Source organism: Salmo trutta, chromosome 25 (genome assembly GCF_901001165.1).
Source record: "Salmo trutta chromosome 25, fSalTru1.1, whole genome shotgun sequence".
Lineage (NCBI taxonomy): Eukaryota > Metazoa > Chordata > Actinopteri > Salmoniformes > Salmonidae > Salmo > Salmo trutta.
This window is the reverse complement of record NC_042981.1, coordinates 16,103,193-16,126,521: the sequence shown is the minus strand read 5'-3', so window position 1 is coordinate 16,126,521 and position 23,329 is coordinate 16,103,193. Positions and strand designations below refer to the sequence as shown.

At 45.5% G+C, this 23,329-nt stretch overlaps 1 protein-coding gene across 5 annotated transcripts in view; it reads left to right on the top strand.

Annotated features, from left to right (window-relative positions):
* The window catches only part of LOC115162072 (AT-rich interactive domain-containing protein 4A), a 55,595-nt gene that overhangs the window by 13,481 nt on the left and 18,785 nt on the right, over positions 1 to 23,329 (top strand). For 2 of the 5 annotated variants that reach the window (XM_029713022.1, XM_029713019.1), the window contains 8 exons: positions 13,155 to 13,234; positions 13,449 to 13,525; positions 13,675 to 13,835; positions 18,494 to 18,569; positions 18,923 to 19,017; positions 19,431 to 19,528; positions 19,774 to 20,086; positions 20,288 to 20,544. In XM_029713022.1, the coding sequence (XP_029568882.1) occupies positions 13,155 to 13,234; positions 13,449 to 13,525; positions 13,675 to 13,835; positions 18,494 to 18,569; positions 18,923 to 19,017; positions 19,431 to 19,528; positions 19,774 to 20,086; positions 20,288 to 20,544 (1,157 nt within the window). The remainder of the gene's footprint in view (positions 1 to 13,154; positions 13,235 to 13,448; positions 13,526 to 13,674; positions 13,836 to 18,493; positions 18,570 to 18,922; positions 19,018 to 19,430; positions 19,529 to 19,773; positions 20,087 to 20,287; positions 20,545 to 23,329) is intronic. The other 3 variants (XM_029713021.1, XM_029713018.1, XM_029713020.1) reach the window with 3 other exon arrangements.

Below are 23,329 nucleotides of genomic sequence, written 5' to 3'. Positions count from 1 at the left end.
TCTCTCTCGCTCTCTGTCGCTCGCTCTCTCTCTCTGTCGCTCGCTCTCTCTTCTCTGTCGCTCGCTCGCTCTCTCTTCGCTCTCTCTCGGTCGCCGCTCGCTCTCTCTCTGTCGCTCGCTCGCTCTCTCTCTGTCGCTCGCTCGCTCTCTCTCTGTCGCTCGCTCGCTCTCTCTTGTCGTCGATCTCTCTCTCTCTGTCGCTCGCTCTCTCTCTCTCTGTCGCTCGCTCTCTCTCTCTCTGTCGCTCGCTCTCGCTCTCTCTCTCTGTCGCTCTCGCTCTCTTCTCTGTCGCTCGCTCTCGCTCTCTGTCGCTCGCTCTCGCTCTCTCTCTCTGTCGCTCGCTCTCGCTCTCTCTCTCTGTCGCTCGCTCTCGCTCGCTCTCGCTCTCTCTCTCTGTCGCTCGCTCTCGCTCGCTCTCGCTCTCTGTCGCTCGCTCGCTCTCTCTCTGTCGCTCGCTCGCTCGCTCTCTCTCTGTCGCTCGCTCTCTCTCTCTCTGTCGCTCGCTCTCTCTCTCTCTGTCGCTCGCTCGCTCTCTCTTCGCTCTCTCTCTGTCGCTCGCTCGCTCTCTCTCTGTCGCTCGCTCGCTCTCTCTCTGTCGCTCGCTCTCTCTGTCGCTCGCTCGCTCTCTCTCTGTCGCTCGCTCTCTCTCTCTCTGTCGCTCGCTCTCTCTCTCTCTGTCGCTCGCTCTCTCTCTCTGTCGGCTCGCTCTCGCTCTCTCTCTCTGTCGCTCTCGCTCTCTCTCTGTCGCTCGCTCTCGCTCTCTCTCTCTGTCGCTCGCTCTCGCTCTCTGTCGCTCGCTCTCGCTCTCTCTCTGTCGCTCGCTCTCGCTCTCTCTCTCTGTCGCTCGCTCTCGCTCGCTCTCGCTCTCTCTCTCTGTCGCTCGCTCTCGCTCGCTCTCGCTCTCTGTCGCTCGCTCGCTCTCTCTCTGTCGCTCGCTCGCTCGCTCTCTCTCTGTCGCTCGCTCGCTCTCTCTCTGTCGCTCGCTCGCTCGCTCTCTCTCTGTCGCTCGCTCGCTCGCTCTCTCTCTGTCGCTCGCTCGCTCGCTCGCTCTCTCTGTCGCTCGCTCGCTCTCTCTCTGTCGCTCGCTCGCTCGCTCTCTCTCTGTCGCTCGCTCGCTCGCTCTCTCTCTGTCGCTCGCTCGCTCTCTCTCTCTGTCGCTCGCTCGCTCTCTCTCTGTCGCTCGCTCGCTCTCTCTCTGTCGCTCGCTCGCTCTCTCTCTGTCGCTCGCTCGCTCTCTCTCTGTCGCTCGCTCGCTCTCTCTCTGTCGCTCGCTCGCTCTCTCTCTGTCGCTCGCTCGCTCTCTCTCTGTCGCTCGCTCGCTCTCTGTCGCTCGCTCGCTCTCTCTCTGTCGCTCGCTCTCTCTCTGTCGCTCGCTCTCTCTCTGTCGCTCGCTCTCTCTCTCTGTCGCTCGCTCTCTCTCTCTCTGTCGCTCGCTCTCTCTCTCTGTCGCTCGCTCTCTCTCTCTCGCTCTCTCTCTCTCTGTCGCTCTCTCTCTCTCTGTCGCTCGCTCTCTCTCTCTCTGTCGCTCGCTCTCTCTCTCTCTGTCGCTCGCTCTCTCTCTCTCTGTCGCTCGCTCTCTCTCTGTCGCTCGCTCTCTCTCTCTCTGTCGCTCGCTCTCTCTCTCTCTGTCGCTCGCTCTCTCTCTCTCTGTCGCTCGCTCTCGCTCTCTGTCGCTCGCTCTCGCTCTCTGTCGCTCGCTCGCTCTCTGTCGCTAGCTCGCTCTCTCTCTCTCTCTGTCGCTAGCTCGCTCTCTCTCTCTGTCGCTCGCTCTCTCTCTCTCTGTCGCTCGCTCTCTCCTCTCTGTCGCTCGCTCTCTCTCTCTCTGTCGCTCGCTCGCTCTCTCTTCGCTCTCTCTCTGTCGCTCGCTCGCTCTCTCTCTGTCGCTCGCTCGCTCTCTCTCTGTCGCTCGCTCGCTCTCTCTCTGTCGCTCGCTCGCTCTCTCTCTGTCGCTCGCTCTCTCTCTCTCTGTCGCTCGCTCTCTCTCTCTCTGTCGCTCGCTCTCTCTCTCTCTGTCGCTCGCTCTCGCTCTCTCTCTCTGTCGCTCTCGCTCTCTCTCTCTGTCGCTCGCTCTCGCTCTCTCTCTCTGTCGCTCGCTCTCGCTCTCTGTCGCTCGCTCTCGCTCTCTCTCTCTGTCGCTCGCTCTCGCTCTCTCTCTCTGTCGCTCGCTCTCGCTCGCTCTCGCTCTCTCTCTCTGTCGCTCGCTCTCGCTCGCTCTCGCTCTCTGTCGCTCGCTCGCTCTCTCTGCGCTCGCTCGCTCGCTCTCTCTCTCTCGCCCCCGCTCGCTCTCTCTCTGTCGCTCGCTCGGCTCGTCTACTCTCTGTCGCTCGCTCGCTCGCCTCTCTCTCTGTCGCTCGCTCGCCGCCTCGCTCTCTCTGTCGCTCGCCTCGCTCTCTCTCTGTCGCTCGACTCGCTCGCTCTCTCCTCTTGTTCGCTCGCTCGCTCTCTCTCTCTGTCGCTCGCTCGCTCTCTCTCTGTCGCTCGCTCGCTCTCTCTCTGTCGCTCGCTCGCTCTCTCTCTGTCGCTCGCTCTCTCTGTCGCTCGCTCTCTCTGTCGCTCGCTCTCTCTGTCGCTCGCTCGCTCTCTCTGTCGCTCGCTCGCTCTCTCTCTGTCGCTCGCTCGCTCTCTCTCTCTGTCGCTCGCTCGCTCTCTCTCTCTGTCGCTCGCTCTCGCTCTCTCTCTCTGTCGCTCGCTCTCTCTCTCTCTCTCTGGGCTCTCTCTGCTCGCTCTCTCATCTGCTCGCTCGCTCTCTCTCTGTCGCTCGCTCTCTCTCTGTCGCTCGCTCTCTCTCTGTCGCTCGCTCTCTCTCTGTCGCTCGCTCTCTCTCTGTCGCTCGCTCTCTCTCTGTCGCTCGCTCTCTCTCTGTCGCTCGCTCTCTCTCTGTCGCTCGCTCTCGCTCTGTCGCTCGCTCTCGCTCTGTCGCTCGCTCTCGCTCTGTCGCTCGCGCTCGCTCTCTCTCTCTGTCGCTCGCTCTCTCTCTCTCTGTCGCTCGCTCTCTCTCTCTCTGTCGCTCGCTCTCTCTCTCTCTGTCGCTCGCTCTCTCTCTCTCTCTGTCGCTCTCTCTCTCTCTCTCTGTCGCTCGCTCTCTCTCTCTGTCGCTCGCTCGCTCTCTCTCTCTGTCGCTCGCTCGCTCTCTGTCGCTCGCTCGCTCTCTCTGTCGCTCGCTCGCTCTCTCTGTCGCTCGCTCGCTCTCTCTGTCGCTCGCTCGCTCTCTCGCTCGCTCTCTCTCTCTGTCGCTCGCTCGCTCTCTCTGTCGCTCGCTCGCTCGTTCTGCCTGTCTCTCGCTCTCTCTCTCGCTCTGCCTGTCGCTCTTTCTGCCTGTCGCTCTTTCTGCCTGTCGCTCTTTCTGCCTGTCGCTCGCTCTGCCTCTCGCTCGCTCGCTCTGCCTCTCGCTCGCTCGCTCTGCCTCTCGCTCGCTCGCTCTCTCTGTCGCTCGCTCGCTCTGCCTGTCGCTCGCTCGCTCGCTCTCTCTGCCTGTCGCTCGCTCGCTCGCTCTCTCTGCCTGTCGCTCGCTCGCTCTCTCTGCCTGTCGCTCGCTCGCTCTGCCTGTCGCTCGCTCGCTCTCTCTGCCTGTCGCTCGCTCGCTCTCTGCCTGTCGCTCGCTCGCTCGCTCTCTGCCTGTCGCTCGCTCGCTCGCTCTCTGCCTGTCGCTCGCTCGCTCTCTGCCTGTCGCTCGCTCGCTCGCTCTCTGCCTGTCGCTCGCTCTGCCTGTCGCTCGCTCTGCCTGTCGCTCGCTCTGCCTGTCGCTCGCTCTGCCTGTCGCTCGCTCTGCCTGTCGCTCGCTCTCTCGCTCTGCCTGTCGCTCGCTCTCTCGCTCTGCCTGTCGCTCGCTCTCTCGCTCTGCCGCTCGCTCGCTCTGCCTGTCGCTCGCTCTGCCTGTCGCTCGCTCGCTCTGCCTGTCGCTCGCTCGCTCTGCCTGTCGCTCGCTCGCTCTGCCTGTCGCTCGCTCTGCCTGTCGCTCGCTCGCTCTGCCTGTCGCTCGCTCGCTCTGCCTGTCGCTCGCTCGCTCTGCCTGTCGCTCGCTCGCTCTGCCTGTCGCTCGCTCTCTCGCTCGCTCTCTCGCTCTCTCGCTCGCTCTCTCGCTCGCTCTCTCGCTCTCTCTGCCTGTCGCTCGCTCGCTCTCTCGCTCTCTCTGCCTGTCGCTCGCTCGCTCTCTCTCTCTCTCTCCCTCTGCCTGTCGCTCGCTCGCTCTCTCTCTCTCTGCCTGTCGCTCTCTCTCTCTCTGCCTGTCGCTCGCTCGCGCTCTCTCTCTCTCTGCCTGTTGCTCGCGCTCTCTCTCTCTCTCTGCCTGTCGCTCGCTCGCGCTCTCTCTCTGCCTGTCGCTCTCGCTCTTGCTCTCTGCTCTCTGCTCTCTCGCGAATCTATAACTAACTTATAAATAAATAATGGTCATCTTCACCATTACATCAGTATTACATCAGTACTACAACTACTATCATCATTACTACCTTCACTATACTGCTATCGTTACCATTACCACCCATACCACTACTAATATGAATGATAAACAACAATAATGATAAGTAAGTTACTGCTTACTATGCAGATATTATTCAGTGTCCCTCAGGCTATGGTAGGAAAATACATATTTGGCTACAAGAGGAGCCATTGCTCCTTCACCCATGAGTATTTTTTGTTTTTCCTCTGGGTTTAATAAGTTCGAATTTGGAATAAATGTAGTCATTTCTGTGAATAAGGAATCTCTTTGTGAGGAATATTTATCACAGTAAAGGAGAAAGTGCATCTCTGTCTCTACCTCCCCTGTCGTGCAGTGACCACATACACACTCCTCAATCGGTGGTCACTCAGCCTGTACTTGGTAAGGATCTGTCTCTGCTTTGTATCTCTGACAGAGTAGAGATAATCAGCCAATTCATAATCTCTGTTTAGGGTCAGATAGCAATTTAGTCGGCTTTGGGATTTTGTTTCGTTTTTCCAATGTTGTAAATATGAGTCCTTTGATTGGTTCAGGATTTTGTTTATTTGAATTCTTTCTTTTGAAGCAGTGCTGGTGTCAGCTTGGTTGGTGAGGTCCAACACCAGCTGACTGAGAGGGCTCGTTTCTGGGCTCAGCTCTTGGGTTTAAAGTGCTTTAAATTGCAGACTTGAATTTAGATGTAGCCAACATTTTTATGATCTTTTCTGTATTTTCATTATTACTGGAAAGCGGCCCAATTCTGCGATACATGCATTAGTTGATTTTACATGCATTAGATTGTCTGACAGAATTCTGCATGTAGGGCTTCAATTGGATGTTGTCCCACATTTTAAAGTCCAGTTTATTGAGTGTCCCCCAAACCTCACTTCTGTAAAGAGCTATTGGTAGGATTACACTGTCAAATATTTTGCTCCAAATTCTAATTGGGATGTTGATTTTGAATAATTTCATTTTTATTGCATACAATGATCTGCGGGCTTTTTCTTTGAGTGCATTCACTGCCATATTAAAGTTTCCCGATGCAGATATGGTCAGACCAAGGTAGGTGTAATTTTTAGTGTGTTCAATGATGGTGTTGTTCAAGGTGAATTTATATTTGTGTTTCTGACATCTGGTTTTCTTTTGGAAAATCATGATTTTCGTTTTTGGGAAATATACTGCCAGGGCCCAATTATGGCAATATTGCTCTAGAATATTAATGTTCTGTTGAAGACCTTCTTTGGTTGGTGATAGAAGTACCAAGTCATCAGCATATAGCAGGTATTTCACCTCTGTGTCAAATAGTGTGAGTCCTGGGGCTGGAGAATGGTCCAACATGTCTGCTAATTCATTGATATAAATGTTGAAAAGGTTTGGACTCAAACTGCAGCCTTGTCTCACACCTCAACATTGTGAAAATAATTATGTTCTTTGATTTTTATTGCACATTTGTTTTCTGTGTACATACATTTTATTAAGTCATACACCTTACCACCAAGCCCACTTTGGAGAATTTTGTAGAATAGCCCTTCGTGCCAAATGGAATCAAATGCTTTTTTAAAGTCAATAAAGCAAGCAAAGATTTTGCCCTCCTTTTTTTTTTGGTGGACGTGTTTATTAATTAGTGTGTGTAAGGTGTGTGTAAGGTGTGTGTGTGTGTGTGTGTATATATGGTCAGTAGTGCGGTGGTTAGGGAGAAAGCCAATTTGACATTTGCTTATTACATTTTTTTCTCAAAGAAAGGTTTGAATTCTTGATTTCAAAATGCTTCAGAAAACCTTTCCCAAGTTACTGTTTATGCAAATTCCCCTGTAATTATTGGGGTCTGATTTGTCTCCACTTTTGTGGATAGGGGAGATGAGCCCCTGGTTCCAGACATCAGGGAAGCAGCCAGAAGTTCAACATGGTTTTAACAATTTAAGCACAGCATTTTGCAACTCAGGTGTGCTGTTTTTCAGCATTTCATTTCTGATGTTGTCTAGACCACAAGCCTTCTTTGATTTAATAGATTTGAGCTTTTCATTTAGTTCTTGTTGGGTTATTGGGTAATCTAATGGATTTTGGTTGTTTTTAATGACAGATTTGAGGATGTTCAATTTTTCTTTAATTTCTAATTGGTTCTGTTGTAAGTCTTTTTGTGTGTTTTTGTATAGATTATCAAAGTAAGTTTTCCAAATTCCTACATCTTGTATGGCTAATTCTTGCGGCTTTGTTGTGCTTAAATTGTTCCACATGTCCCAGAACTGATTTTGGTCAATTGCGTTTTCAATTTCATCAAGTGTCTTGTTGGTATAATTCAATTTCTTGCGTTTCAGTGTTTTCTTTATTCTGTTTCAGAGTTTCAAAGTATTTATATTGTAGCTCTGGGTTGTTTTTCTGCTAATGTTTTTCGTTTGACATTTGTCTTAGGTGTGTTCTAATTGTTTTACATTCATTATCAAACCATTTATCAGAAACATTTTGTTTTTTGTTTCTAATGTTGCATTTCTTTGGTTTTCTCATTTGCTTTCGATGCTGCTTTTTGAATATGCAGTTGATGTTTTGAGTAGCTGAATTGACACCAACTTTATTGTTTTGGTATTGTAAGTTATTGAAAAACTGTATAGAGTTCATCATTTCATTTGAGTTCAACGTTTCAATGAATCTCTCTGCACTGTTTGGAGCCCATCTGTACGATTGGTTTATGTTGTAGAGTTGATTGGGCTGTTTTTTTGAATGAGTATTGCCGGTTAATTTCTTCAGAAACACGTTGATCTGACTGTGATCTGACAATGGTGTCTGTGGTCTGACAGTGAATGCACTAATGGAGGAGGGGTCAATGTCAGTGATGGCAAAATCGACTACACTTGTCCCAAGAGCTGAGCAGTAAGTAAACTGACCCAAAGAGTCCCCTCTGATTCTGCCATTAAGCATGTACAGGCCTAAGGCTCGACAGAGATGCACTAACCCCTTCCCATTTTTGTTCAGTATTTGGTCAGGACTGTTTCTATTATTTACAATAGGGCTACTGTACAAGGAGGGGTGTCCAAATATGTGGTGGTTACCTCCCTCATCAGTGTAATCAGGCTCAGAACCTGTTCTTGCATTGAAATCTCCACAAAAAAGCACTTTACCCTCTGCCTGAATTGTAATGATTTCTGTTTGGAGATTGTCGAAAAACTGATCATCATAATATGGTGAATCTGAAGGAGGAGCATAAGCTGCACATATGTATACATTGTCACAGTAGATTGTACCTTTTAAGTTTTAGCCAAATGTGACTGGTACCTTTTTTTTATTTCATTCAGTGCTAAGTCCTGCTTATGCCAAATGATGATTCCACCTGAGTCTCGGCCCCGTTTAATATTTTTATGTTTGATGGTAGTAAACTTTCTCTATAGCCTGAGGGACACTGAGTATCTATGTCTCCACGACACCATGTTTCCAGTAGGATTATGATGTCCTGTCCCTTGACGTTTTTAATCCATTCTGGATTTGTTGTTTTATAACCAAAATGTGAAGAGCATAGGCCCTGGATATTCCAAGAGCTGATGGTTAATGATCTCTTTTATAATAAGTGATATTCACTGGTTTGAGTAAAGTACATTGAAAAATGTACTCTCTCTCTCTCGCTCTCTGTCTGTATTTGTCTGTCTGTATCTGTCTGTCTCTTTCAATTCGCTTTATTGGCATGAGGTAACAATGTACATGTTGCCAAAGCTTGTTTTGGATATTTACAATATAAAAATCAGAATCAAAATTGTCAACGGGACAACAATAACCAAGGTTCAAAATAACCATACATTCAACAATAACAAGAAGCATACAGTAGAGTACATGTGCAGGTTGATTGGTCTGTCAGACACTGTCCCTCAACTTATGGCAGGCAGAAATGTAGTGCGCTGCCAACCCACAGCTCTCTGCGACCTCCCCCAACAGGACAGGTAGCCTATCCTCATCAGAGAGGTCTTTGAAACCTTGAATAAGGGTTTCAAATTTCGGAAAATGAAACTCATTGTTTTATATTTTTTACGTTTTGTAGGGAAATGCAGCTCCGTCTCAGGTTGTGCAGTGGTTGCACAGCCTTTCCTCTACAGGGAGCCAGGTTTTCCTGTGTCTACCCTTCTCAATGGCAAGGCCTGTGCTCACTGAGCCTGCACTTTGTCAAGGTTTTGATCAGTAACCATGGTCAAATATTTAGCCACGGTGTGCTGTCGATTTAGGGCCAGATAGCACTGCATTTTGCTTTGTGCTTGTGTTTCCCAATAAGCAATGTAGTTTTGTTTTGACTGTTGTAATTTGTTTTATTCTGATTGATTGGATGTTCTGGTCCTGAGGCTTCAGTGTGTTAGTAGAACAGGTTTGTGAACTCAGCCCCAGGACCAGCTGGATGAGGGGACTCTTTTCTTTGCTCAGCTCTTGGCATTGCAGGGCTTGGTAATGATATGAGAGGGGGTCACTGTATTTTAGATGTTTCCAAAACTGAATTGCTCTTTTTTGAGTTTTTATTATTAGTGGATATTGGCCTAATTCTGCCCTGCATGCATTGTTTGTAGTTTTCCTCTGGACACGTAGGAGAATCTTACAGAACTCTGCATGTAGGGTTTCAATGGGGTGTTTGTCACATTTGATGAAATCTTGTTTTGCAAGTGGACCCCACACCTCGCTGCCATAAAGTGCAATTGGTTCAATGACATATTCAATTAGTTTTAGCCAAATTTGAATAGGTATTTGAATTTGCTTTTTAATGGCGTAGAATGCCCTGTGTGCTTTCTCTCAGTTCATTCACTGCCTCATTAAGGTGTCCAGTTGAGCTTATTTTTAAACCTAAGTAATTGTAGTGTGTATAGTACTCCATATATTTTGTACCAATTGAGAACTTTGGTCTAATTCCCTGAGATCTGGATCTTCTCTGGAAAATCATTATTTTAGTCTTTTTGGGGTTTACTGCCAGGGCCCCGGTCTGGCAGTACTGCTCTAACAGGTCCAGGCTCTGCTGTAGGCCATGTGCTGTGGGTGACATCAGGCATAGGTCATCTGCAAAGAGTAGGCATTTAACTTTTGAATTGTGGAGACTAACACCAGGGGCTGAGGATTTTTCTAGAATAGTGGCCAGTTCGTTAATGTAAATATTGAAGAGTGCAGGGCTAAGATTGCAACCCTGGCGAAGGCCCTGCCCCTGGTTAAAGAATTCTGTTCTTTTCTTACCAATTTTAATGCTGCACGTATTGCCAGTATACATTGATTTAATTGTCATATGTTTTACCCCCTACACCACTTTCAATAACTTTGTAGAACAGTCCTGTATGCCAAATGGAATCAAATGCTTTTTGGAAGTTGATAAAGCAAGCGTATATTTTGGTATTATTTTGGTGGACATGTTTATCTATCAGGGTGTGTAGGGTGTAAATATGATCAGTTGTGCGACGTTTTGGTATAAATCCAATTTGGCTTTTACTCAAGACATTGTGCTTATTAAGGAAGTTTAGAACTCTTACATTGATAATACTACAGAAAACCTTCCCCAGGTTACTGTTCACACATTCCTCTGTAATTGTTAGGGTCAAATTTGTCTCCATTCTTAAAGATTGGGGTTATGAGTCCTTGATTCCAGATGTCAGGGAAATAACCTACACTCAGGATCAAATTAAACAGTTTTAATATAGCCAATTGAAATTTTGCACTAGTGAGTTTGAGCATCTCATTTAGGATGCCATCAGGTCCGCATGCTTTTTTAAATTTGAGAGCCTGAAGTTTCGTATCAAATGTATTTATATAGCCCTTCTTACATCAGCTGATATCTCAAAGTGCTATACAGAAACCCAGCCTAAAACCCCAAACAGCAAGCAATGCAGGTGTAGAAGCACGGTGGCTAGGAAAAACTCCCTAGAAAGGCCAACACCTAGGAAGAAACCTAGAGAGGAACCAGGCTATGAGGGGTGGCCAGTCCTCTTCTGGCTGTGCCGGGTGGAGATTATAACAGAACATGGCCAAGATGTTCAAATGTTCATAAATGACCAGCATGGTCAAATAATAATAATCACAGTGTTTGTAGAGGGTGCAACAAGTCAGCACCTCAAGAATAAATGTCAGTTGGCTTTTCATAGCTGATCATTGAGAGTATCTCTACCGCTCCTGCTGTCTCTAGAGAGTTGAAAACAGCAGGTCTGGGACAGGTAGCACGTCCGGTGAACAGGTCAGGGTTCTATAGCCGCAGGCAGAACAGTTGAAACTGGAGCAGCAGCACGGCCAGGTGGACTGGGGACAGCAAGGAGTCATCATGTCAGGTAGTCCTGAGGCATGGTCCTAGGGTCCTAGGGCTCAGGTCCTCCGAGAGAGAAAGAGAGAATTAGAGAGCATACTTAAATTCACACAGGACACCGGATAAGACAGGAGAAATACTCCAGATATAACAGACTGACCCTAGCCCCCCGACACACAAACTACTGCAGCATAAATACTGGAGGCTGAGACAGGAGGGGTCAGGAGACACTGTGGCCCCATCCGATGATACCCCCGGACAGGGCCAAACAGGAAGGATATAACCCCACCCACTTTGCCAAAGCACAGCCCCCACACCACTAGAGGGACAGGAAGACCACGTCAGTGACTCAACCCACTCAAGTGACGCACCCCTCCTAGGGACGGCATGGAAGAACACCAATAAGCCAGTGACTCAGCCCCTGTAATAGGGTTAGAGGCAGAGAATCCCAGTGGAGAGAGGGGAACCGGCCTGGCAGAGACAGCAAGGGCGTTTGTTGCTCCAGAGCCTTTCCGTTCACCTTCACACTCCTGGGCCAGACTACACTCAATCATAGGACGCACTGAAGAGATTAGTCTTCAGTAAACACTTAAAGGTTGAGACCGAGTCTGCATCTCTCACATGGGTAGGCAGACCATTCCATAAAAATGGAGCTCTATAGGAGAAAGCCCTGCCTCCAGCTGTTTGCTTAGAAATTCTAGGGACAATTAGGAGGCCTGCGTCTTGTGACCGTAGTGTACGGTCACAAGAGCTCCTGGTCAGTAATTAGTCCAATGGATTTTGATTGTCCTTTATAGCTTTTTCTAATCCATTCAACTTCTCATGAATTTGGCGTTCTGCGTTTGTGTCAATTTGAACGGTGTTGTAGAGTGTTTTGAAATGGGTTGTCCATATTGCACCATTTTGTATCGCTAATTCCTCTTATTTTATATTTTTATATATTTTTTTTCCAATTTTGCCAGAAGTTGTTTGTTTATGGACTCCTCAATTAGTGTCAGCTGTTGTACTGTGCTATTTTGGTTCGGAGTGTACGTTTATAGAGTTTTAAAATCTCACAGTAGTGAAGGTGTAATTCACCATTATTTGGGTCTCTGTGCTTTTGGTTGGATAGTGTTCTAAGTTTTTTCCTTATAATTTTACAATCTGCATCAAACCAGTTGTCATCTGTAATCTTTTTTGTTTTGTTTATCAATTTCAATTGTGCTTCTTTTGCCGTTTGCCTGAATATATAGTTGATGTTTTGTACTGCTAGATTGATGCCTTTACTGTGAGTGAATGTGGTATCCAGAAAGTTATCTAAGAGTGTTTGGATATTTTGGTTCCAGGTTGCTTTCTGGTATTCTTCTGTGCTGTTTTGGGCCCGTCTGTATGAATTTCTGATGTTGTACAGCTTACTGGGCTGTGAATGTGTGGTTGTTTCCATGTCTGTTCTTTTGAAGAACAACGTAATTTGGCTGTTATCAGACAGAGGTGTTAGTGGCTTGACAGTGAATGAGCTGAGAGAGAAAGGGTTAATGTCTGTAATCATATAGTCTACTGTACTGTGGCCAAGAGGTGAGCAGTAGGTGAATCTCCCTAAAGAGTCCCCCCGTAACCTACCATTGACAAAGTACAGGCGCAGGCTTCTACAAAGCTGCAAAAGATCCCTTCTGTTTTTCTTGACGGTGCTGTCACTGTTGTTTCTATGGGGGAGATAAAGACAGTTAGAAACAGTATGGCCTGTATTAAAGCTGTACCCTCGTGTGCTCGTTAGATCAGGTAGTGTTCCTGTGCGCGCATTTGTGTCCCCACAGATGAGCACATTTCCCTGGGCCTGGAAATGGCATGTCTCTTCCTCAAGGGTCTCTTCCTTTCTCTCTCTCTCTCTCTGCCGGTCTCTTTCTTTTTTTCCTTAACTTTTAAAAATTTCCAGCACAGATTCGCAGGACACTCTTAAAGATGTACACACAAATTAACTATCATGAAGTGCCGATAAACCCCATTTTAATCTTTAAAAAATATATATTTTTGATCCCATTAAGGTGTGCCATGGTTCAAAAAAGATTGGAAACTACTGGTTTATACAACCACTTGAAAAATGGAACCCATTGTGAAACTAAAAGCAAATGGATAATAACCCTCCTTGGCCTTTGGTTCTTCTAGTATGATTCCTCTTTGATATTAGGACTGGGTGATAAAGACAATATATTATATTTTTCTCATATTTGACTTTGTTTTATGTTCTTAATACAACTTATGAGTAGTGCATGACCCTAGAATGGTGGTAACATGAATTCTAAGTGATTTTAATGATTCTATATTCTGATGGTTTTGTTCTCAACCAAATTACGAAGAAACTGACAGTGACGTTGTCCAATTTGTTGAACTTATGATTTATTGAGCACTGTATAAAAATACCTTCATAGATGGTACGTAGCTACATACCGGTATTTACAATATATCGTCCAGCACTATTTGCAATTGCGCCTAATTTTCCCTTTATTTATTGGTTCTCTCTAGGTGATATCACCCAGCTGCAATGATGACCTGACAGTCAAGAAAGACCAATGTTTAGTGAGATCATTTGCAGACTCCAAATTGTAAGCATTGTTCATCCTACTCTTGTGTCGTAGAGTTAAGGAAATTCTGGTTAGTTTACAAACATTGTCTTGTTTGATATTTGCCCCATCATACATTTTCTAGCCAAGGGCAATGTACATATGCATGTCTTTTTGCTATTGTAGTATTCTCATAATTGGTAACATTGTGGCTGAATGCATGTTCATTTAAATGTTTTTTTTGTCTTTTTTTCAGTCGCACTGTGTCAAGAAAGGAGATCCATGAAGTGAACATGGACAGCATCTCTAAAGCTGAATTCTCATTGAGGAACGGTAAGGATGGCTCATCTAGGGAGCTCAACACTCAATTCCAGTTAGTTCAAGAACTGAATGGGCATTCCTATGGAGAAATGTCTTGTCCAAGTCAACTGAATTGACATAAAATTGACCCGTAACTCTTGACATCATCTGGCTATTCCCAGGGTTGGACGAGGCAGTGCATTTCCTCAAAACCAAGGTGGTCCCTGACAGTTGGAAGATGGACATGAGCGAGATCTTAGAATCCTCCAGCAGTGATGAGGAGGACAAGGAAGGAAAGGATAGTGAGGAGGAGGAGGAGGAGGAGGAGAAGGAGGATGACGAGGTAAGAACACGGTTCTGTTTCCTACAAGTAAACCACTTTCCTTTTGAGGTGCTGACTAGACCAGTACCTTGCCACATTCAGAAATTAGAATTTTCTATCAGTTTTGACAAAGCATTAGTTCAACTGTTTGACTGTATACTGAAGTGTAATGTTCTAACAGTGGCCATCATAACCTGCTTGTGACATTTGGGCTTGGAGGTTATAATAGGTACTACTTCATGGAGAGAAAAAAGGAAGATCTTATTTTACAGTGATAAGGTTCAAAACAAGATCTGTCTCGTTGGGTAGTGTAAACCCAGCTGTTGTATTGCACACTGTAGTGACCTCACCTGCCTGGTCTGTCAATGAAGATGGCTTGCACCATGCCATCATTGCGTTCCCACCCTGACATCTTGTGGCTACTGAATCACCTTGATTGAGCCAGACTCCCAATAGACCCTGGATACATCCCAAATTGCACCATATTCCCTTTTAGTGTAACTACTTTTGACCAAGACCCATAGTGAATCGGGTCCCATCTGGGATACACTCCTAGTGTGTGGGATAGCCCCTGCCTCAGGAACAACAATGGTTCATTCTTCCTTCTCCCAGAGTTTTGGACAAATGACCATTTGTATGGTTTCCGACACTGTTCCCATACCAACCAGCAGCTACTTCCTATCGTTTAGAGAGGGCCTGTGGGGATTGGCTGAGGTCCAGTGGAGGCGTGCCAGCCAGGCTGTCCTATTCGTGGGAAGGCCCCCTTACTCCTCAAGGTTTCTTTCTACCTCGGCTGGTTTTGACAAATGCTTTGCTTCTCATGAGTGAAATAGGTTCACTTCACTGTGTATTTACTTTTATGGAGCAGTTTGTCGATCATGGTGTAGTTTACACAGTACAACCTACATTGATCACAATGGCATGGACATAGTTGATTTTTCTTTGTAGTTCCTCCATTTGACTTCAGTGTACTGTGACAGTGTCTGTTCGCTAGTAATGATGTACATAGGGAGCCGTATCTATGGCCCTGGTTACTGTGAATAGGTTACACACCAACACTAGGGCTGTCCCCGAAAAAAAAAAAAAAACATATTGATCAACTGAGTTGTCTTTAGACGAATCGATTGGTAGAAATTTTAAAACGTGTATTTTTCCATATATAGACACATCCTAGGTGTTTTAATCAAATAAAATGTCTGTTTTAAGCATGCAGTTTGATGAAATAATGAAGACACACATTCTAGAGTCTGACTGCAATTGATTTGATTGTGCCGGGCCAAGCTAAGACGTGCTGTGCTGTTTAAAAAAATAATAACGGCAATTGTCTGTGTGTGAACGTTTACTGATTGCTCAGGAGGTAAAGGGTAAGTGGGATCTGTGCAATACATTTGACTAGTTGTGAAAAATACTGGATATCAAGAAAAAGAAGGTAAGGAGTATTATGTATGCCAAACAGTTGCTGTTTAAAAATATATTTATTTATTTATATATATATATATACATACTGCTCAAAAAAATAAAGGGAACACAATGTAACTCCAAGTCAATCACACTTCTGTGAAATCAAACTGTCCACTTAGGAAGCAACACTGATTGACAATACATTTCACATGCTGTTGTGCGAATGGAATAGACAACAGGTGGAAATTATAGGCAATTAGCAAGACACCCCCAATAAAGGAGTGGTTCTGCAGGTGGTGACCACAGACCACTTCTCAGTTCCTATGCTTCCTGGCTGATGTTTTGGTCACTTTTGAATGCTGGCGGTGCTTTCACTCTAGTGGTAGCATGAGACGGAGTCTACAACCCACACAAGTGGCTCAGGTAGTGCAGCTCATCCAGGATGGCACATCAATGCGAGCTGTGGCAAGAAGGTTTGCTGTGTCTGTCAGCGTAGTGTCCAGAGCATGGAGGCGCTACCAGGAGACAGGCCAGTACATCAGGAGACCTGGAGGAGGCCGTAGGAGGGCAACAACCCAGCAGCAGGACCGCTACCTCCGCCTTTTTGCAAGGAGGAGCAGGAGAAGCACTGCCAGAGCCCTGCAAAATGACCTCCAGCAGGCCACAAATGTGCATGTGTCTGCTCAAACGGTCAGAAACAGACTCCATGAGGGTGGTATGAGGGCCCGACGTCCACAGGTGGGGGTTGTGCTTAGAGCCCAACACCGTGCAGGACGTTTGGCATTTGCCAGAGAACACCAAGATTGGCAAATTCGCCATTGGCGCCCTGTGCTCTTCACAGATGAAAGCAGGTTCACACTGAGCACGTGACAGAGTCTGGAGACGCCGTGGAGAACGTTCTGCTGCCTGCAACATCCTCCAGCATGACCGGTTTGGCGGTGGGTCAGTCATGGTGTGGGGTGGCATTTCTTTGGGGGGCCGCACAGCCCTCCATGTGCTCGCCAGAGGTAGCCTGACTGCCATTAGGTACCGAGATGAGATCCTCAGACCCCTTGTGAGACCACATGCTGGTGCGGTTGGCCCTGGGTTCCTCCTAATGCAAGACAATGCTAGACCTCATGTGGCTGGAGTGTGTCAGCAGTTCCTGCAAGAGGAAGGCATTGATGCTAAGGACTGGCCCGCCCGTTCCCCAGACCTGAATCTAATTGAGCACATCATGTCTCGCTCCATCCACCAATGCCACGTTGCACCACAGACTGTCCAGGAGTTGGCGGATGCTTTAGTCCAGGTCTGGGAGGAGATCCCTCAGGAGACCATCCGCCACCTCATCAGGAGCATGCCCAGGCGTTGTAGGGAGGTCATACAGGCACGTGGAGGCCACACACACTACTGAGCCTCATTTTGACTTGTTTTAAGGACATTACATCAAAGTTGGATCAGCCTGTAGTGTGGTTTTCCACTTTAATTTTGAGTGTGACTCCAAATCCAGACCTCCATGGGTTGATAAATTGGATTTCCATTGATTATTTTTGTGTGATTTTGTTGTCAGCACATTCAACTATGTAAAGAAAAAAGTATTTAATAAGATTATTTATTTCATTCAGATCTAGGATGTGTTGTTTAAACGTTAGCTTTCTTACATGGCACATATTGCACTTTTACTTTCTTCTCCAACACTTTGTTTTTTGCATTATTTAAACCAAATTGAACATGTTTCATTATTTATTTGAGGCTAAATTGATTTTATTTATGTATTATATTAAGTTAAAATAAGTGTTCATTCAGTATTGTTGTAATTGTCATTATTACAAATAAAAAATAAATAAAAAAATCGGCCGATTTTAATCAGTATCAGTGTTGAAAAATCATAATCGGTCAACCTCTACTTGGTACACCTCTTTTTGGGGAGTTTCTCCCATTTCTTCTCTGCAGATTCTCTCAAGGTCTATTCAGGATGGATGGGGAGCGTCGCTTCACAGCTGTTTTCAGGTCTCTCCAGAGGTGTTCGTTCAGGTTCAAGTCTGACCTCTGGCTGGGCCACTCATGGACATTCAGAGACTTGTCCCGAAGCCATTCCTGCGTTGTCTTGGCTGTTTGCTTAGGGTCATTGTCCTGTTGGAAGGTTAGCCTTAGCCCCAGTCTGAGGTCCTTTGCGCTCTGGTGCAGATTTTCATCAAGGATCTCGCTGTACTTTGCTCTGTTCCTCTTTGCCTCGATCCTCACTAGTCTTTCAGTCCCTGCTGATTAAAAATATGTCCCCACAGCATGATGCTGCCACCACCACGCTTAACCTGGCACCATCCCTACGGTGTTCTCCAGACGTGACGTTTGGTATTGAGTCGAAATAGTTGAATCTTGTTTCTCATGGTCTGAGTCCTTTAGGTACAGTTTGGCAAACTCCAAGCGAGCTGTCGTGCCTTTTTTTTTATTGAGGCGTGGCTTCCATCTGGCCATTCTACCATAAAAGCCTGATTGGTGGAGTGCTGAGGAGATGGTTGTCCTTCTGGAAGGATTTAGATCTCCACAGAGGAACTCTAGAGCTCTGTCAGAGTGACCATCTGATTCTTGGTCATCTCCCTGACCAAGACTCTTCTCCCTCGATTGCTCAGTTTGTCCGGGCGGCAAGCTCTAGGAAGACTCTTGGTGGTCCATAGTTTCTTCCATTTTAAGAATGATGAAGGCCATCATTGTGTTCTTGGACCTTCAATCCTGCATAAATGTTTTGCTACCCTTCACTGGATCTGTACCTCGACACATTCCTGTCTCAGCGCTCTACGGACAATTCCTTCGACCTCATGGCTTGGTTTTTGCTCTGACATGTACTGTCAACTGAGGGACCTTATATAGACAGGTGTGTGCCTTTTCAAATCATGTCCAATCAATTGAATTTACCACAGGTGGACTCCAAGTTGTAGTAACGGCTCAACAATGATCAATGGAAACAGGGTGCACCTGAGCTCAATACAAAGGGTCTGAATGCTTACGTAAATAATAGCATTGCTAACTCTACAGGAATGTAGCTATGTCAGGACTGATGGGTTTTACTTGCATGCCTTATCTACTCACAGCTTTTCATTATGTCTTCTGTCTCTTTGAAAACTTTACCTTTTTATTTTATCAAATTAGTTGCATTTGTATTTAGGACTAAAATATGTTTGTCGAGAGACCTTGTCAGAATAACAGCACAGTCGCTGACAGGTAATGACTAACACAAGATATCGTCGGTTGATGCCTCATTTGCCTATTTTAACCAAGGTGTGTTGCATTTACTTTCCCAGCAGCCTGAGGATGAGGCGGACCCAGAGGAGAGGGATCACTTCCTGCAGCAGCTGTATAAGTTCATGGAGGATCGAGGTGAGCCTTCAGCCCTGTCCCATTTATCTTCCTGGGTTTTCCCTGTCTGTCTCAAATAGCACCCTATTTCCTATATAGTGCCCTGCTTTTGACCAGGGTCCATTGATCTTTCATGACTTTTACAGCGCACAACACTTGACTGCAAGCGCACACACTACCTTGCCGGCTCTGGCTCTGAATGCCCCATCCATCCTTCATTCATTTGATTTCACTGCAGTTTTTTTTTATCACAATGCATCCTTATCAGTCATTCAACGACAACATATGAAATAAGAACGATGTTCCTGTGATTTGGAATGCCCTAGAATGTACTACTTTTCCTCTCACTGCTCTTCTCCACATCTCCTCCTCAGGGACGCCAATTAACAAGCCTCCTGTGCTCGGCTACAAGGATCTGAACCTCTTCAAGCTCTTCAGGCTAGTCTACCAGCAGGGGGGCTGTGACAAAGTGAGTGCATCTCATCTATACAGCTAACACCCCCCCTGCCTCTTTCATCCGAGTCCTCCTCACTGCAGTGGCAGGCAGGCAGACTGTCTGGTCTCGTCATCTAATGTGAACAGCCCGTTCTCTCAAGCTTTGTCTTTCCTCTGTAAGCTGAATCGCAGCATGTAGCTTTTTAGTGGACGATCAAGGTCATGGATGGGGCTGTCTGGCTGGTGTTCTTCACGTCAGCTGTTATGAGGGCATAGAAAACAATAGGCCTGATATGACTTAACAATTTGGACTGTTTCTCGATCAAGTGATGTTGGTAGGGTTTAGTCTCACTTACCTCCTTGTTTGTTTTGTTGAAGATATTGTTGATATAGTGTAGCCTACATTAATGATTATTCTTATGTTAAGTTGATGGTTGTTATTTGCAGATTGAAAGTGGATCTGTATGGAAACAAATCTACATGGACCTGGGCATTCCCATCCTAAACTCTGCTGCCTCCTACAATGTGAAGACTGCCTACAGAAAGTAGGTGCTGGTTCACTTCACTCGTACTGACAAGCACTCTTTACCAGACACGTCTTTCTTTTGAAGCTGTTGAGTCATTTGCGTTGATGTTGAAATGCACTCAACGTCTTGGCATGATAAATTCAAACTGTCTTCTAGGACGGATTACTATAAGGCTATATAAATACATTTGATTGATGGATATTTCAGTTTTTTGCACCAAGATTATTTAGACGTGTGTGGTGAGTGACATTTACTTTGTGTAGGTACCTGTATGGCTTTGAGGAGTACTGCCGCTCAGCCTGCATTGTGTTCAGGACCATCCACCACAACGAGGCTCGTCCAGCATCCCAGTCCTCCCAGTCCCAGACAGAGCAGAAGGCTGCCCAGGTCCCTGAGGTGAAGGACAAGGTTGGCAAGGGCCCAACACCACCCGTCCAGAATGAGTCTACTGCAGCCACAGAGGACAAGCCTGCCCAGGAGGAGGCTGAGTCGGGGAGTGAGAGCGACAAAGAGAGCCACAAAGATATCGCCTCTCCCAGGGTTAGGAGTTCTCAAAAGCAACTTTTGTCCTTTGTGGTGATTTTACTTTTTTCTAACTCTTAGATTTCCTCCCAATTCGCCTTCTCAAAATGAATTGAACTGGGGTTCATCCCCTCTGATCTTTTCATCCAATGTGTTTTGAGGAAGATGCAAGGAGAAAGTGTGAAAGAGTTGTACTATAGTTACTGTTTTTTCCTGAGTTCCAGACACTAATCTCTTCTCTATCCTTTCCCTCAGGGGAGGAGACGGTGCACTGTGACCCCGGTCAAAGCTGAGGTGAAGGAGCCTGTCAAGCTGGAGAAGATCAAAGTGCAGGAGCCGAGTGGTCTGGGTGTGGGGGAGACCAGTGGAGAGGAGAGGGGTGGTCAAAAAGAGAGCAGCAGGTCAGACGGAGGGGACACCCAGGGGAATGGATGCAGCCGACGTCTGGAGGAGTCCGATAAAGAGTCTGAGGACGAAGGGGAGGATGAGGACAGCGAGAGGAGAGTTGAAGGGTACAGTTGAATGTTAATGAAACATATAACAGTGTAATATTAAAAACTTCTTAGGGATAGCGGGACACCAGTCGACAACATCTGGTGAAATTGGAGGGCGCGCAATTCAAATAAATAATATTAAACATTCATGAACGTATCTTATATCATTCAAAAGCTTACATTCTTGTTAATCTAACTGCGTTGTCCGATTTACAATAGGCTTTACAGCGAAAGCATACCATGCGATTGTCTGAGGACTGCGCCCCACATCAACATATTTTTCAACCAGCACAGGCTTCACAAAATCACAAATAGCGATTTAAATAAATCACTTACTTTTGAAGATCTTCCTCTGTTTGCAATCCCAAGGGTCCCAGCTACAACATGAATGGTCGTTTTGTTAGATAAAATCCTTCTTTATATCCCAAAAGGTCAGTTTAGTTGGCACCATTGATTTCAGTAATCCACTCGTTCAACATGCAGACAAAGGAGTCGATAAAGCTACTGCTAAACTTCGTCCAAACAAGTCAAACGACGTTTCTATTTAATCCTCAGGTACCCTAAAATGTAAATAAACTATAATATTTCATACGGAAAGTAGTATGTTCAATAGGAAAGTGAAATTGGTAAGCACGCGCCCTCTTCCTCGCGTGCCGAAAGACTGATATTGTTCCGGTGCTCTCTTCACCAAAACTCCAAATTCTTGCTCGTTTTTCAATAAACAAGCCTGAAACCTTGAATAAAGTCTGACATCTAGTGGAAGCCATAGGAATTGCAGTATGGGCGCCGGAATTACATAGGACCAATCGCTTTCCATTGTAAGAGCCTTGGACCGCCCCCCAAAAAATTCTGCTTGGTTTTTCTTCAGATTTTCACCTGCTATATCAATTCTGTTATAGTCTCTGAGATTATTTAAATATTTTTAGAAACAGCTGATTTTTATATTTTTTTTTGCTGTAGCGTGCAGAGCTCACTGTATTCACTAAGAAGCAAACTGACCGAAACGGGGAAAGAAGACCTAGCTTAACTTGCCCAATAAGAAACTCACATTTTTGTTGCAAAACATTTTGCTACGGTGTGAACTAATGAATGAGTCCCATTTCTATCATGTGAAATTGGAGTAGTGCAAGTAGTATTGGCTGAAAGCTTCTTCACTGAGTTTGAGAGCCTCGTTGTGATGGCTCTACAGGGAGCCCAAAGGTCGTTTGTGACGTTACTGCAGGATGCTTTTGTTTGATCACAGAAAAGGAGTCTAGTGAATCCTTGAGTAGTATGGCCTACCAGGGTAAAGCAATGTGTCCTGCCCAGAGTTTGGATGAAAATTAGCGTTTGCGGCTTTATGAACAGTGGTCTGTCAAGTTGTCAGCTGCTCTAACTACAGTGCCTTCAGAAAGTATTCACAACCCTAGACTTTTTCCACATTTTGTTGTGTTACAGCCTTAATTTAAAAAGGATTCATTGGAGATTTTTTTGTCACAATACTCCATAATGTCAAAGTGGAATTATGCCTTTTTTTTTTATTATTATTATTTATCCTAATTACCGTAATTTCCGGACTATTAAGCGCACCTGGATATAAGCCGCACCCACTGAATTTAAAAAAAAATATTATTTTGAAAATAAATAAGCCGCACATGTCTATAAGCCGCCGGTGCCTACCGGTACATTGAAACAAATTAACTTTACACATGCTTTAACGAAACACGGCTTATAACAAAAATAAATAGGCTTTAACGAAACATGGCTTGTAACAAAAATAAATAGGCTTTAACGAAACACGGCTTGTAAAAAAATAAAATAATTAGCAGTAAGCTTTAGTTGTCTTTTTGCACTGAGTCAATTCCTCACGCTGCTGTTTCCAACGTCTTATCATCGACTCATTAAGACCAAGCTCCCGTGCAGCAGCTCTATTTCCTTTTCCAACAGCCAGATCAATCGCCTTCAACTTGAAAGCTGCATCATATGCATTTCTCCGTGTCTTTGCCATGATGAGTGTGACACAATGACTACCGTAATCAGAATGATGGGAAGTTTGAGAGCGCTCGATTTAATCTAAACAGTAAACAAAAAAGTTTTGACCTTAACCCGTTCGGCAATTTCATTGGTCTAATGAAAGCTTCATGCCGCCAAAAAACTGAGCACGTCACAGAATGTGTTTTTCAATAAAAAAAAAATTTTTAAACGGGAAAAATCCATATATTAGCCATGTCATTGTTTAAAGCGTGAGAAAAAAGTTGCGGCTTATAGTCCGGAATTTACGGTATACAAAATTAAAAGCTGAAATGTATTAACCTCTCTCGGGTATGTCAACAGCCAGTGGAATCGAGTGGCGCGATATTCAAAAACCTTAAAAATGCTATAACTTCAATTTCTCAAACATATGACTGTTTTACAGCATTTTAAAGACAAGACTCTCGCTAATCTAACCACATTGTCCGATTTCAAAAAGGCTTTACAACGAAAGCTAAACATTAGATTATGTCAGCAGAGTACCCAGCCAGAAATAATCACACACCCATTTATCAAGCCAGCATATGTCACAAAAACCAAAACCACAGCTAAATGCAGCACTAACCTTTGATGATCTTCATCAGATGACACTCCTAGGACATTATGTTATACAATACATGCATGTTTTGTTCAATCAAGTTCATATTTATATCAAAAACCAGCTTTTTACATTAGTATGTGACGTTCAGAACTAGCAAACATACCAAAAACTTCCGGTGAATTTACTAAATTACTCACGATAAACGTTCACAAAAAACATAACAATTATTTTAAGAATTATAGATACAGAACT